Source organism: Mustela lutreola, chromosome X, assembly GCF_030435805.1.
Source record: "Mustela lutreola isolate mMusLut2 chromosome X, mMusLut2.pri, whole genome shotgun sequence".
In the NCBI taxonomy this organism is placed as follows: Eukaryota; Metazoa; Chordata; class Mammalia; order Carnivora; family Mustelidae; genus Mustela; species Mustela lutreola.
In genome coordinates, this window is record NC_081308.1 from 90,599,225 (window position 1) to 90,615,980 (window position 16,756).

A 16,756-nucleotide genomic window follows, 5' to 3' on the forward strand; every position below is an offset into this window, starting at 1 on the left:
TTGATTTGCATTTCCCTGATGATAGTGAATTTGAGCAACTTTCTATATACCCATTGGCCATTTATAGGTCTTCTTTGGAGAAATATTTATTCAGGTCCTTTGCCCACTTTTAATAAGGTTATTTGTTTTGTTTTGTTTTGTTTTTATATTGAGTTCTAAGAGTTCCTTATATGTTTTGGATTTTAACCCCTTATCAGATACATAGTTTGCAAATATTTTCTCCTATTCCTTAAGTTACCTTTCCTCTCTTTTTTTTTTCTTTATTTTTCTTTTTTCTTCCAGAGAAAGAGTGGCAGATGGGGGGAGGCCAGAAGGGGAAAGAAGGGAAGGATAGAGATTTTTAAGCAGGCTCCACGCGCAGTGCATAGCCCAACATGGGGCTCGATCTCACAACCATAAGATCATGACCTAAGCTGAAATCAAGAGTTAGATGCTTAACTAACTGAGCCACTCAGGCGCCCCTTCTACTCTCTTTTTTGATAGAAATATGATTGACATACATTAAATTAGTTTCAGATGTACAACATAATGATTTTATATTTGTATATATTGCAAAATGATCACCACAAGAAGTCTAGATACATTTGTCGCCACACATAGTTACAGATTTTTTCTTATAATGAGCAATTTTAAGATTTATGCTACTAACAACTTTCAAATGTATAATGCAGTACTGATAACTATGGTTGTAGTGCTGTACAATTCATCCCCATCACTTATGTATTTTGTAATTGGAAATTTGTATCTTTTAATTCCCTTCACTCATTTTGCCCACACTTCAATCCCGTGCCTCTCCACCAATTTGGTGTTTGTATCTACGAGCTTGTGGGTTTTTCCTCTTTTTTTAGATTCCACATGTAAGTGAGACCATATGGTATTTTAGCTTTTTAGTTTGGTGCATTTATGATTCTTTTTTGTTTCTTTTGCTTTTCTTGCCCATGCTTTTGGTATCATATATTTAAAAAATCATTGCCTAAATCAATGTCAGAAAATTTTCCCTATGTTTTCTTCTAGTAGTTTTATGGTTTCAGATTTTATGTTTGTATTTAATCCTTTTTGGATTGATTTTTGTATACAATATGAGATAAGGGTCCAGTTTTATTCTTCTATATGTAGATATGAAGTTTTTCCAATACTACTTACTGAAGAGACCATCCTTTCCCCACTGCGTACAGGATTTCTGAAGATCTGTTGACTATAGGTTGTGGATTTATTTCTCGGTGCTCTATACGGTTTTGTCTGTATATCTATTTTTATACTAAATCATACTGTTTTGGTAACTGTAGCTTTATGATATAATTTGAAATAAGGAAGTGTGATCCCTCCAGCTTTGTTCTTACTGTTCAAGATTGTTTTAGCTATTTGGGGTCTTTCATGGTTCTGTATATCTTAAGGTACTTTTACTATTTCTATAAAAGAATGCCATTAGGATTTTGATAAGGGTTACAACTGAATCTATAGATCATCTGGATTGTTTATACATTTTAGCAATATTAATTCTTCCAGTATATGAACACAGGATGTCTTTCCATTTATCTGTGCTTTCTTTAATTTCTTTCATCAACATTTTATAATTTTCACTATACACATTCATTCACCTCTTTGGTTAAGTTTATTCCTAAGTACTTTATTATTTTTGTTGCCAATGGATGGCATTATTTTCTTAATTTTCTTTTTGTGGCTGCTCTGGTTTTAATTGAGCATTTTATGGGCTTTTATTTTCTCTTCTCTCTTAGCATATCAGCTGTACTCTTAAAAAATTTTAGTGGTAGGCCTACAGTTTGCAATATACAACTAATCTAAATTCACTTATAAATAATACTATACTTATTCACATGTAGTGCAAGTACCTTGTAACTTTCATTAATTTCACTTATCCATAAACTATGATCACCAAATATATCAATTGTATTGTTTTTCACATTTTAACTTTGTTAAAAATTATTCACAAATATAATTGTGTTGTTTAAAGTGTACAAGTGATGATATGATATACATATATCTTGTAGAATGATTACCAGATCAAGAAAATTAACACATCCATCAGCTCACACAGTTAACATAATTAATTCTTTTTTTTTTAATGTGGTAAGAAAGTCTAAGATCTACTCTCAGCTACTTCCACATATGCAATACCATATTATTAAGTATAGTCCCCACCATGCTATATCATAGATCCTTAGAACTTGTTTTTCCTATAACAGTTATTATTGTTCTAAGCAAACTGTGACATGTTAGATAAATCATGAATAGAAGAAATAAAATACTTTATCTTCATTAATTTCTTCTTTAATACTTCTTTCATTATATAGATCCAAATTTCTGACCTATATCATTTTCAGTTTTTCTGAAGAACTTTTATTTGACACAGAGAGAGATCACAAGTAGGCAGAGAGAGGAGGAAGCAGGCTCCCTGCTGAGCAGAGAGCCTGATTCAGGGCTTGATCCCAGGACCCTGAGATCATGACCTGAGCCAAAGGTAGAGGCTTTAGCCCACTGAGCCACCCAGGCGCCCCTTTCTGAAGAACTTTTAACACTGCTTGCAAGACAGGTTTACTGGCAAAAGTTCTCTCAGTTTTTATTTGTCTGAGAAACTCTATTTCTTCTTCACATTTGATGAGTAATTTAGATAGATACAGAATTTTAGGTCGGTGTTTTTTTTTTTTTCAACACTTTTAATATTTCACTCTACTTGCTTGCATGGTTTCTAAAGATAAATCTGATATCTTTCTTATTCTTGTTCTTGTATAGGTACTTTTATTTCCTCTGGATCATTTCAAAATTTTCTCTTTGTTTTGATTCCTTGCAGTAAGAATATGATATATCAAGGTGTCCATTTTTAGTATTCATTCTTAGTATTCTCTGAGCTTCCTATAATCTGTGGTTTGGAGTCTTTCATTAACTTTGGAAAATTCTCAACTCTAATACTTTATATATTTCTAATTATTCCTTTCTTCTCATTTTGGTATTTGAATTACATGTATCTTGCTCTTTTTGTAATTATTCTTTGGGAATTTCATATTTTATTCCATTTTTCAGAACTTTTCCTCTTTACATTTTAGTTTAAGAGATTTCTATCAATATATCTTCAAGATCACCAACTTTTTTATACCTCTGTCCAGTCTACTGATGAGCCCATGAAAAGCATCTCTATTTCTATTACTGTTACTGTTTTTATTTCTAGCATTTTCTTTTGATTCTTTCTTAGAGTTTCCATCTCTCTGTTTATATTACCCATCTGCTGATATATATTGTTCATTTTTCCCATTGGATTCCTTAACTTATTAAACATAGTTATTTTGCATTCCCAGTTTGATCATTCCAAAATATCTGCCATATCTGAATATGGTTCTGATGTGTGCTCTGTCCCTTCAGACTGTGTTCTTTGGGTTTTTGTTTCTTTGGGTTTTTTTGGTGGGGGGGCAGTGTTAGGCTTTTTTCTTTTTTTCACTTTTCAACTTTTTTTTTGGTAGCTTTTTGTTGTTTTTGAAAACCACATATTATGTATCAGGTAAGAGGAACTGAGGTAAATGTTTTTAGTGTGAGATTTTATGTTTATGTTATTAGGCTGGGTTTAGTGTTTGCTATTGTTGTAGGTGTAAGAGGCTAAAACATCCTATAATGTACTCATTTATGTCTCCACTGTTTTCTTTGTGTTTTCCTAGAGACTGCTTCTTTTTTTTTTTTAAAGATTTTATTTATTTATTTGAGAGAGAGAGAGCATGAGAGTAGGGAGGTAAGGAGGAGAAGCAGACTCCCTGCCGAGCAGGGAGCTCGATGTGGGACTAGATCCTGGGACTCCAGGATCATGACCTGAGCCAAAGGCAGTTGCTCAACCAACTGAACCACCCAGGCGCCCAAGACTGCTTCTTAAATAGGGTCTGAGCTTTGCAGTTCTTTCAACTGAAAGCCCTTGTTATCATACAGGAGCCTGATTGATGTGGTGGTAAGCATTCTGTAATCCTATGATAAAGTCTCAGTCTTTTAGTGAGCCTGTGCCTCTGAACTATGACCTTCACAACTGCTTCTCAGCCTTCTTTCTCTTTTTAAGTGATACAGGAAAGTTTGAGGGGGCTGGAGTTGGGTATTGTATTTCCTTTCCCTCAGGAAGGTTGGGTTTGGTAAAATCCAAGTAGTTTAGGCTCTGATAAAAGAGTTTCCTTTCAGTGCAGGTCTTTACTAAAGAAGAAGGGAGTGCTTTGGGATTATTTCAAGATAGTTGCTTTTAAAAATTCCCCTGACAGAGCATAGGGAAGCTTTTCTGTGATCTTCACCCTAAGACCCTGGTAGGGCTCCTAGAATCAAACCTCCTGAAAATGTGGAGTACCCCCAAAGATTGTATCTAATGGAGTTTTTAAACTCTCAGGTTAGTGTGTACTGGCCTTACACTGACTTATTAGTTATAGTTTGTTTCTATCTGTACTGGTTCCTGCTCCTTGGTTTCTGCTCCCAATATGATGTGATTCTCAGTATTGGCCTGTCTCAAACTTTGCGGGCAGGAGTTTGCCCTGTGATGTCCACTCTTTGATGGATTTAAGAATTGTTATTTTTAATTTTCTTCAACTGTTTTTCTTATTCTAAGGATGAGAGTGACAACTTGCAAGCTTTTTTAGTACTAGTTTTAAAGAATAGGTCTTGACTAAATTAGTTTTTAAGACTAGGTCTTGACTAAATAAAACTTTTGAAGATGGTGATTTCCATCACCTGAACTTATTATTTTCTTTTTTTTTTCTGGTGTTTGCTATTGCATATAACTTGCCTTCAGTGCTAATCCTTGGAATAAAATGCTTCTGAAGCTACTTCAAGTAGTATGTCCCAAAATATACCTCATGTAGTATATCCCAAGATCCTCTCATTTGTATCCTCTATTTCAAAACCAGCCTCTGTAGTGTCTTTCTTTCACATATTCTGCAAAAACCTGTTCCTATCTTCCATCCTAGAAAACATTTCCTTATTCTTTTTGTCTAGGCAGACTCTTCTCAAGTGTTTTCCAGATAATTTAGTCAAAATAGTTTCTCCTATCTTTGAAAGCTGTTGTAAGCATGACTGTACCACTCTTTACATCATTATGTCTATATTTTTTCAACTTTGTAGATCTTGTCTCTTGTTTAAATTTTAATGCTTACTGGGAACAGGGACCTGTTTTTGTTTTTGTTTTTGTTTTTAAGGGAGTGAGAGCATGCACAAATGATAGCTGAGGAGGAAGGTCAGAAGGAGAGAGAGAGAGAGAGAGTGGATCTTAAGCAAGCTCTGCACCCATCATGGAGCCCAATGCAGGGCTCAATCTTATGACCCTGAGATCAAGACCTGAGCCGAAATAAAAAGCCAGGCACTTAACTGACTGAGCCACCCAGGTACCCCAGGGACCTGGTCTTTTAGTGTTTATATTTATCTTACACCACATGTCTAGGCCAGAGCAAAGCACTTCATCAGGAACTGACAAAGAATCATTGGTATATTGTTATATATCAATATTTGCTAAGAAATTATGATTGCTCTACTGAGTGATTTGTAGATATAAACATCAGCTGACTCTAACTCCCAAAAAGCAAGTCACTTCTACATATTCAAGAGCTGATAAGATACCTCATATATATTAATAGATGGACGACGGATCGTTTTTCAATTCCTCCCTCCAGATTCTTTCTGCAGCCTGTGAAGAGCTGTTTTTGGAAACTGCATTAGAAATGAAAAGGGAAAGTCTTGGTCTGGAAGGACAGGATCAACTTTCGGCCTCATGCCTGGCAGAGGCTGTGACTGCCCTAGAGATGAAGCTTTAAATCAAACTTAATCTGTGGTGCTTAAGCAGCTCCTGGCACTAAAGGGGGTTCTTCCATAGCAGGTTCCATGAAACTAAAAGAATTGAGTGTAATGGGATTTACCCAAAGCAGGGAGAAAATGGAGAAAGTAAAATTTAATATAAACCATAAAGATGGCAAATTCCCATTTTTCCCTTGGTTAGATATATGTTGAGAGAAGAAAACTACAACTTTGTCAAGGAAGAAAATAGAAAGACTACCAATAAAATGGGTTAAGAAAATTCTTACATTTGTCTAAGTCAGTGATGGTACATAAGTGTAAAGGGCAGGAGACTTACTCAAGTTACAAATGCCAGTATTATCTACTCTCAGATATGTGTATCATTGGGAGGGTACAGAAACAGGGTTAATTTTAAAAGCATGTCTATTTGTAATATAATCTGGGCTTCAGATTTCAGTGTGGGAGACTTAAATTCTAAGAACTCTCCTCCACCAACCCAACTTTAAGCCTTCTTTCTCTCAAAGGGGAATCAGAAGAGATTAAGCCAACAAAATTTTAAATATCAATAAATATCAATGTAAATATTTTTGTAAGAGCCAAATGTAAACAATTTTTTGATAACGAAATATTAATGTCTAATAACATTCCTTTGTAAATGTACAATGCTATTTACTTTTTAAATTGCTTTAACCCATTTTACCCTCCCAACAAAGTTGAGTAGGGTATTTTTCCCAACTTAAAGGTGAGTTAAATTAAGGCACCATTGACTTAATTACTTTGTAAGGATGGATCCAGCTTAAACTTGTAAATTGGAGGCCTGTATTTAGAACCCAGTTTTCTCTAAGCATAGTTGTCTTCTCCAAACTTCTGCTAAATGCCCTTAAATCAGAGCATTCTTTCCTGCATTCATAACCAGGTGTCAAAAAGGATATGAGAATTAACTTCCCAAGAGCTCCAGTTTTCTATCTTGCTAATACATGTATTTAAGAACCTCACTCCCGAGGTCCCTGGGTGGCTCAATCACTTATGCATCCAACTGGATCACGGGTCCTGGGGTGGAGCCCTGACTCAAGTTCCATGCTCAGGGGGAAGCTGCTTGGAGATCCTCTCTCTCCCTCACCCTTTGCCCCTCCTCCTGCTCTCTCTCTCTCAAATAAAAGAAATCTTAACAAAAAAGAAACAGCCCAGAACTTAATGGCATGATTGCTAGCATGTAGAATTGCAAGGGGTGCCTGGGTGGCTCATTCAGTTAAGAGTCTGCCTTGGGCCCAGTATATGATCTCAGGGTCCTGGGAACCGGTCCTGAATTGGGTTCCCTGCTCAGCAGGTAGGGATAGTCTGCTCCTCCCCCTCTCTCTGCCCCTCCCCCAATCCCCCCACTCATGCTTTCTCTTGCTCTCTTTTTTTCTCAAATAAATAAATTATATATATATATATATATATATATATATATATATATATATTTTTTTTTTTTTAAAGAAGGAAACAGAAAAGTCAGCAGGTACCCACTTTCACCTCATTCAAGAGGTAGCTGGTCATTGGTGACACTATCTCTCTGAAGAAATGGGAACCACACATAAGAAAGGTTCCTGGCAACTCAGTTCCTCTGTAAAGAACACCTATTCCTGGCCATTAAGGCCCTTTGTAACTTCACTTGAGAAAACAAAAGCAGGACTATGAGAAAATGTCACATAGGGCAGGGTTTTCCATATGAGGAAAGGAGAAAGAAAAACAGGGAGCAGTGTCTGGAAAAGGCAAGGCATGGCAGGGCACTAGCATCATTAGTAGGTTAGGGCACAGAGCACATGCCTGCATTAGACAAATGCAAGAGGAAAATGAACAGACTTCTCTCATGGATATTTGGGGATAGAAGGCTACTAAACATTTTCAGTTTACTTTTTACAAGATAACCATTTTCAAGTTTCATTTCTTTATCTTCTTATGCCCTGTTATCAAAACTCAAACTTCTAACACAAACACTACACCTATCGATTTTTTTCCCTTTATGGCATGGTGCAAAAATCTAATTTGTTTTCGTACATTCAGCTTAGAACATGGAGCCCAATGTTTCCTCATTTTTGCCACATAAATCATGTTGGCTTCATTTGCCAAAGCCTACTGGCATGGTAATATTTCTTTTTGCTGAATGAATTCCTCAGTTGTTTCATTTTCCATCTGATCTTCACATCAAGAGTCACTTTTTGTGTTTTCTTATTGAAGGCTCCATACATTCCACCCAGTTAAGATTCTCCATGCCCACTGGAGACCTTGTGAACTACATAATCATTTATATGTTTGCATGGCTGCTCTCTCCCCAAGTTAAACCAGTTCAACCAAGAATACTGTCTTTATTTCAGGCTCCTCAAAGAGCATCTTGGAGAAAAAGAAGTGGAATTGACACTCATCTTTGATTCAGTGGTGGAGGCTGACCTGGCAAATTATACCTGCCATGTGGAAAACCGAAATGGACGGAAACATGCCAGTGTTCTGCTGCGTAAAAAGGGTATTTATTTTTATAAGTATTACTATGGTTTGTTTAGCTACCAAGTAACTATTGAAGTTAAGTATGCTTCCTGGCCTTATTTTATCATGAGGCATGAACTTCTATTAAACATTTTGTCTTTTTAAGGAAAAATATCTTTTTTGCTATGGATATTCACATAAAATATCTATAATCTTCTATCCATTAAGAAGTAGATAAAAAATGAAATAGTTATGTATTAAATTTAGTGAGATAAAATGTACCTTGGTTATAAGTGTTATATAAAATTTGATAGGTATTAACATTTAAATTTTTCTCTGTGCTTCACCATTTCATATTCTTAAATGAGAAACTGGGGATTTTATTATTGGATAAGAAACAAAGTCACTTTTTTATTCCCTGGCTAAAATATAAATAAAAATAGTGAAGAGATATCATAATATTCTTGTAATTGTTATAATAAAGATTATAAACAATATTTCATGATATGATCTGGTGGTGTTAAGAGGCCTCTGAGAGGTGCATATCCTTTAAAATATTTTGACACTTATGGAAATCTCTCTCTAAATTTGGTTCCAGACAGGGTGGAAATTGCATATAATGAACAAGGAAAAGAAACTAAATTTACAGATAAAGGAGATAAAAGCAGGTATAGGAACAATAATCCCAGCAGCTGGAGCTGCTTCTGAGATTGGCTCTTACCCTGCCACAACTCTTGATTACTGCAAAAAGCTAAATAGTTCTGTATTTGTGTATCTGGCAAAGGTTTTCTAAATGTAACAGAACAAATGTTCTCAATCAGTGTTCTTGTTGTCTAGGCTATAGAGCAATAGAATAGATTCAGTCAACAAGGTCACTAGTTGTACCTCTTAACCAAGATAGAGTTTCTATTTTCCAGCTAACCCTAATACTTGACCTTGACCAGCCATTCTAGGGAAAGCAGGAAAATGTCATTATTCTGAAAATAATGCTTTTATCTCTCTAGTACCATTTCTTACTCAGATGGATTTGATTCCATCTTAAAATAATGGATTTTTTAAATATAAAGGAATCTAATATGGAACGTGAAATCAAGAGACTCTGGTTGAAGAGATCCTGTTTCCACCACTGATTCAACTACTCGGTTCAGCAGTACTAACTTGTCTGATAAAGCATCCTGAACCTCAATTTTCTTATCTGTAAAACATGGATAATAATATCTACCTTGTAGAGACATTTTGAGGCTCAAATGATAATGATGTAGTGTGAAATATGCCACACTCAGTGTTTGCTATTATGCAGAACTTGGATAACTTCTCCTGTGCACTAGGCAACCGCATAATCCACCTACATAAAGGGCAGACGTTCATCATGTCCAGATACCTTATAGCAAAGATCACTTTGTTCCTGCTCATTCCAGTCTTATTTTAGGCTCAGAGATCATCCAAGCCAAGGTCTGTAGTACCTCTGTATCTTCAACAACTTGGGCAATGTCTGACCACTAATAGGCACTTAGAACCCATCTGGTTAATGAATGTTATCTTTTATTATTGAAGATTATGTATAGCAAGTATTGTGCTAAGTACTAGGTAATAGAGTGATGAATAAGATAGACATCCTCAAGGCTGTGTGGGGCATGGGGCTTATAATCTTCAGAGTAGTGAGAGTGCAAAGAAAGACAAACTTTAAGCAAAAAATTGCCCAACAAATACATAGTGTTCCTGCTATGAGGAAAAATAATGGTGGTGGTGGGTTTCCTATCACTCAGTCAGCAGAGATAGGAATAGCCTTGAGTTTAAAAACAAATCCATTTCTCTTTAATAAGGAAAGCAACCACTAGCAACCCTTAAAATTTCTAATAATCTGACAGTAAAAACCAAAGCACAATGTATAACTGCTACTTCCTTCTGCAAGGAAATGTGTCTAAAGCATGCATAACTGAGAATATTAATCCCCCTCTTTCTCATCTCCAAATATCAGAGTGCTGCAGGATTCAGATCCCCTCCTCTCACTCCCTAGATGATTTCATTCCATCTCCATCTCATGAGCTTACTTACATATATGCTGACAACTCCCGAATTTATATCTGTAGCCTGCCTAATCTTGCTAAACTCTAGAGTTATATTCTTTTTTTTTAAAGGTTTTATTTATTTATTCGAGGGAGAATGAGTGAGAGAGAACATGAGAAAGGAGGAGGTCAGAGGGAGAAGCAGACTCCCCAAGGAGCTGGGAGCCCGATGCGGGACTCGATCCTGGAAGTCCAGGATCATGACCTGAGCCGAAGGCAGTTGCTCAACCAACTGAGCCACACAGGCGCCCCCAGAGTTATATTCTTAACTGCTTATTCAACAACTGTTCAAAAACTCCACTAGTAGACATATCTAGTAGGCATATCAATATTCCCTTGTCCCAAATGAGAATTCTGATTTTTCCTTCCTGTAAACCTGGTCCTTCAGTTGCCTTCTCTATCTCCATCATCATCCTTCCAGTTGCTCAGGCCAAAATCCTGAGAGTCAGACTAGTCCTCCAGCAAATCCCATGGCTTTGTTTTCAAAATATGTCCAGATTCTGATGACTTTCCTCACCTTAATTGTTACCACCCCCCTAGTCTGAAACATCAACATCAGTTGTTTGGCTCATGGCAGTGGCCTCCTAATGGTCTTCCCTCTTCTTCCTTGTCCCCTTATCGTCTATTCTCATAACAGTAGCCAGAATGATCCTTTTAATATGTAAGTCAGATCATATTCCTTTAATCAGAGCCCTCCAATTATAGACCCTCTCTCTTACACTCAGAATGAAATCCCAAATCTATGCCATGGCCTACAATGCATAACATAATCTATTGTGATATCTGATCTCATTTTCTACTACAATCTGCCTATCTGTCTTAAGTAGCACAAACACTAGCTTCCTTTCTATTTCTTGCGCTCACCAAGCGCAGTCCTGGCTGATGGTCTTTGCCTTTGCTATTTCCAGGGCCTGGAACACTCTTCTCCCCATTGTTCTGATGATTCACTTACTCTTTTCATATAGGTCTCGGCTTAAATATTACCTACTTAATACCTTTCCCTGGCCACACTATATAAAGTAATACTACACAACACTCCCTTTGTTTTTGCTTTTTGTTTTGCTTTCTGTTATTTAGAATTTTGAAATTGTAATACAGTTTTTTTAAGATTTTATTTATTTATTTGACACAGAGAGGGAGATCACAAGTAGGCAGAGAGGCAGGCAGAGAGGGGGAGGCAGACTCCCTGCCAAGCAGGGAGCCCAGTGTGGGGCTTGACCCCAGGACCTTGAGATCATGACTTGAGCTGAAGGCAGAAACTTAACGACTGAGCCCCCCAGTCACCCCTGTAATACAGTTTAAATCAGTGTGCCAGGTCCATTTCATCTCCTTCACTGCAAGATCTGGGGGCAGGGACTGCTTCATTTTCTCAGCCTACTCTTTGTGATAACCAAGATATCAAGATATCTGCACTTTCTCTGTTTAAAAATTTTTAACTTTACTGAGGTGAAATTGACAAAATTGTAAGATATTTAAAGTAACAACATGGTGATTTGATATACATATACACTGTGAATGGGTATCCCTTGTTGAATTAATTAACACATCCATTACTGCACCTATATACTTTGTTCTTCTTCTCCTTTTTATTTATTTATTTATTTATTTATTTATTGGATGGAAACATGTAAGTTCACCCTCTTAACAAATTTCAATTATACAATACTATGTTATCAACTATAATCACCATTTTATACATTAGATCCTCAGATCTTATTCATTTTACAACTAAAAGTTTGTACACTTTTACCAGTTTCTCCCTATTTCCTCCCATATTCCAAGCCCCTGACAATCATTTTTTTACTCTTTTTCTATGACTTCAGGGTTTTTTTTTTTTAGACACAGATAAATATATAAGTGATAGCATGCAGTATAATATTTACCTTTCTCTCTCTGGCTTACGTTACTTAACAGAATTCCCTCCAGTTTCATCCATGTTTTATTTTTTATTTTTTTTTTAAGATTTTATTTATTTATTTGAGAGAGAGACAGTGAGAGAGAGCATGAGCGAGGAGAAGGTCAGAGAGAGAAGCAGACTCCCCGTGGAGCTGGGAGCCCGATGTGGGACTCGATCCCGGGACTCCAGGATCATGACCTGAGCCAAAGGCAGTCGTCCAACCAACTGAGCCACCCAGGCGTCCCTCATCCATGTTTTAATAAATGAAAAGATTTTCTTCTTTTTCAAGGTGAAATAATATTAAATATATATATGTGTGTGTGTGTGTGTGTGTGTGTGTGTATGCACACACACACACATATATATGTGTGTTGTATTTTCTTGATCTAATCATTTAATGAACTATCCATCACTTTCTTTTTTTCTCTTGCTTGGCTTTATTTCTGTTTATTGTATTTATTATGTATTTGTTTTCTTCTTTTTTATTTATTTAAATCCAATTAGCCAAGATATAATATATCATCAGTTTCTGGTGTAGTGTTCAGTGATTCATTAGTTGCTTATAACACCCAGTGCTAATCACATCATATACCCTTCTTAATGCCCATCATGGAGATGTGTTGGGGGATGTGGTATTTTTTTGCTTATCTCTCCCGCCTCACTACAATATAAACTCCATGAGAAGAGGGACTTTTCCCACCTTATTTACGCTATATCCTTAGGGCATAGAATATAGTAGGTGCTCAAAAGTATTTGTTTGGTGAAAATCCTTCTTTTAGAGGGCCAGAGCAATAGGCCGGAAATAGGTAATAGGGATTGGTAAAGACAGGATGTACCTGTGATTTTCTCTTGTCTAGTGTCTGCCTTGGGCTACCTAAATGCATTTCTGTTTTTAAAGAAATTCAGTTTCCAGATTGGGGATTGAAAACTTAAATACCTCAGGGGCCAGGCAGATAGTGAACTTTTTTTTTTTTTTTTTAAGAGGCTGGATATTATGGGGAAAGAAGCACAGGGGCTAGAGAAAACATGCTTCACCTTAAAGGGGCAATCACTACTCTTTTCGAGAAGATTATTGCCATGCTTGTTGAAATGTAAACCCAGAAATATGAGAACTTCGGAATTTTCAAGTTAAGTTGAAACACTAAGCATGCAATCTTTTGATTTTTAAATATTAGCATTCATGCTTTGGAAATATTATATAGAACAATAAAACCTTTGGGGGGAACATGGTGCACTTTCTGTTTTAAGTAGCAGTTAGATTTTTTGCTTTGCAAAAGGATGCAGTTCATCTTCCCTTATTCCATTTTCTTTAGGAGTGCTCAACAATATGGTAGAGTTCCAGAAAAGAGTGAGAAGCCTATGGCTCTGCTCCAATGTTTTTAATCAGACTACACTCTGGCTTGTCTAGAAAAACTTCAGATATTTCCTTTGGAGTTGAACCTTTCAAACTTTATCACAGCATAGCCTGGCCTCAGTGGCTGCATTGTTTCCACCTGGAATAACAGTATGGCTTTTTTTATGGAACAGTAACTTCCTGATGAGCTGTAAGTCAGACGTTGAAAATGCCCTAAGTGATAATTATCGAGAAGAAACATTTTTTTAAAGATTTTATTTATTTATCTGACACAGAGAGAGAGAGAGATCACAAGCAGGCAGAGAGGCAGGCAGAGAGAGGGAGGGATGCTGGCTCCCTGCTGAGCAGAGAGCGCCATGCGGGGCTCGATCCCAGGACCCTGAGATCTCAACCTGAGCGGAAGGCAGAGGCCCACCCACTGAGCCACCCAGGCGCCCCCGAGAAGAAACATTTGATGAATCCTTTCATATAATGAAAAAGCCTTTGATAAGATGAAAACTCATGTCTAATATATCCAATTAACACGGTCAGGCTTTCTCAGAGCAAAACGACCCTTTCCAATGCATCTTTTACCTGCACCTACCACTTGCTCACTCCCTGATGAACTATTATCAACAATTACAACTAACATTTTAGTAAGAAGTCCATCCCATTTGTGTGTGTGTGTGTGTGAATGAGACTGAATTTATGCTAAGGAAATTATGATAATTGTTTCTTATCTGCACATATTGCCTTTCCCACAAACAAATCTTATCACTGAATCTCTCTGTTCATTCCCAGTGCTACTGCCCCACTGCTGAACCCCCAATCTGTACAGGAAATCCCCAGGTGGGATCTCCTAACCTGCTTACCAACTTATGAGATAACTCAAAACATTTCCAGTCTTCCCTCTCTCTAATCCCTTGGCTTCAGCTGCTACTTTGCCCATTCTATAATGTCCGATCCCCTTTCAAAGTGAAGAGATAGTTGGGTTCAAACTAAGAAGGTTAAAAAGAATTACACTTTTACTTTGAGTGCCTACAAAAAGTTACAATCCCACAAATTGCTATTCTGGATATAGCTATCTTTGTGATGTGTATATAAGACACAGTCCAAATAAAATGACTTTCACCTTCTCAGGAAATGTCCCTAGAAGTATAGATCCTGCTGAGATAGGAAATGGCAGTTGAAAAGAGAAGACAAAAGAGAAGCCAGGTATCCTGTGGGTGATGGCAATTCTGCCCTCTGATTATAGGATGCATGTTTCCCTTTTAATGTCTCTGCCTGGGCTGAATGAAAGAATACTGGTTGTCTCAGGACTAGGTACACAGTTTTCAACGTAAACAGCCATCATTAGGTAATATCTTTCAAAGACCCCCAAACCACAAAGGTACTTTTCATACCATGATTTTCTTCCATAAATTTACTGCTGAAAAAAGGTTTCTGCTACTTGGGAGCACAAATTGTTCCTACTGCTGAAGTTTCTTATCTACCTAATAGCAACTCTACTCTGTAAATAGCATAGAAATTGCTGAAAAAATTCCCATTTGGTGACTTTGAAAGCAGTTGAATTCTATTCTGACCAGAAAGAGAGACAGACAGAAATATAGGAAAGAGTAAAAGCCAAAAATATTTACAACAGTAAATGAACATTTACAGCAGAAAAAAACATATTGAATCAAGTCAATCAATGTCCTAATACCAAAGAGAAGTCAGTTTCTAGAGTAACAAAAAAGTCATTGCTCTGTCAATTTAACACTGGCTGTTATGAATGCATAATTGATGTAAGATGGTGAGAAAACAAGCAAAGATTTTGATATTGTAGCCCCACTCAGGTCTCATAAACAAGCCTGTCTTTCCACCCATATACAGCCACTGTATAGTGGCTCCTGGGGAGCTACATTCTATACAGACAGCAGGAGGCAGAGCTAATGTGTGGTACGACATTTTTTACCTGAAACATTTTGGCTCAGTTTTCAAAATGACTACCTCTCACACCAGGCAGGACAGAGATAGAATCCAGTTTCCTATCCCTACTTGTTATGGGTCTGCTCATGATATTCTTCATTAATATATTTTGTCCTTCACAGCAGCCCCACTCCCTTCCTTTTTCCATCATTCCCTCTCTCTCCTTACTAAAAAAGAGACATTTACTTATGCTTCTTACATTTCCACTCAGTGACTTTCCTGATTGAACATGCTGTCTCTGGCTTCTACCATCTCCTCTCTCACTCCACCTCCTTTCCAAGATCAAATTCTCTCTCCCCATGAAACCTAAAACTTTTCTTCATATGCTGGACTCCAGAAGGCCCTTCTTTTCTCTCTGGTACAGTTACAGAATTCTTCAGTATCCTCTAATGAAGTGCACGAGACCTACTCAGTCCTTTCATTCTGCCTGGTGAATTGTAGTTTAGGTTATTTTCCTAGGAAGGACAGGAGGAGCCAAAATTCACTGCAAGTTACATATTCTTATGAAGCATTACCAATTGTTCTATGAAGCAAAAGGGAGAAATCTTTCCTTTGTCAATTTCCAGCTGAAGCTTACAAAACAGTGGTATAATAAAAAGGGTCTTGAATTTGAAACTAGAATATCTGGGCTCACATCCCATCTTGGCCACTTCTTAGGTATATGACCTTGAGTAACTGAATTAAACTACTGAGTCTCAGATTCTTCATTTATAAATTTGCCCTATAGGATTCTTGCCCTCAAGGTTTACTTAGAGAATATATTAATAGACTGGTTGAAAATTTTATGTATAATATATATTACTTATAGTATCTATTTTATATATATGTAGTAGTATATTTTAAATACTATGTATTATATGTGTAGTAAAAATTGCATGTAGTATATATTGTATATGTTTATCTTTTTCTTTAATCTTAATTGTCATATTGAGCCTGCCTAGTTTCTCTTAAGCAATAACCCTATGTAGAGACAAGGGATATCGCCAGGGAAATGTTGACAGTCTGGTTTTTAAGAGACCTTCAGGAGTGGCAGTCTGTCATGGTTAGAAATTTGATTTTGACAGTGTCACAGAATTTACCCATCCAAGGAGGCTGATTGATATAAACCAAACTCATAAACAACTGATACACAAACTAGAAATTCACTCTCTTTTCTAGTTTCTAGCTACATAGTAAGCAGAACTGATAATTTTTAAAAGTCAGTTAGTAATTATGGAATTAAATTAAGGGGAAGTTAACTAATATTTTATGCAATTTTATCTATGTTTA

At 36.7% G+C, this 16,756-nt stretch overlaps 1 protein-coding gene across 1 annotated transcript in view; it reads left to right on the forward strand.

The window, feature by feature from the left end:
• IL1RAPL2 (interleukin 1 receptor accessory protein like 2) overlaps nt 1–16,756 on the forward strand; it is a 650,308-nt gene that overhangs the window by 611,307 nt on the left and 22,245 nt on the right. Inside the window, exon 6 of the mRNA XM_059156822.1 lies at nt 8,118–8,263. Within this exon, the coding sequence (XP_059012805.1) occupies nt 8,118–8,263 (146 nt within the window). The remainder of the gene's footprint in view (nt 1–8,117; nt 8,264–16,756) is intronic.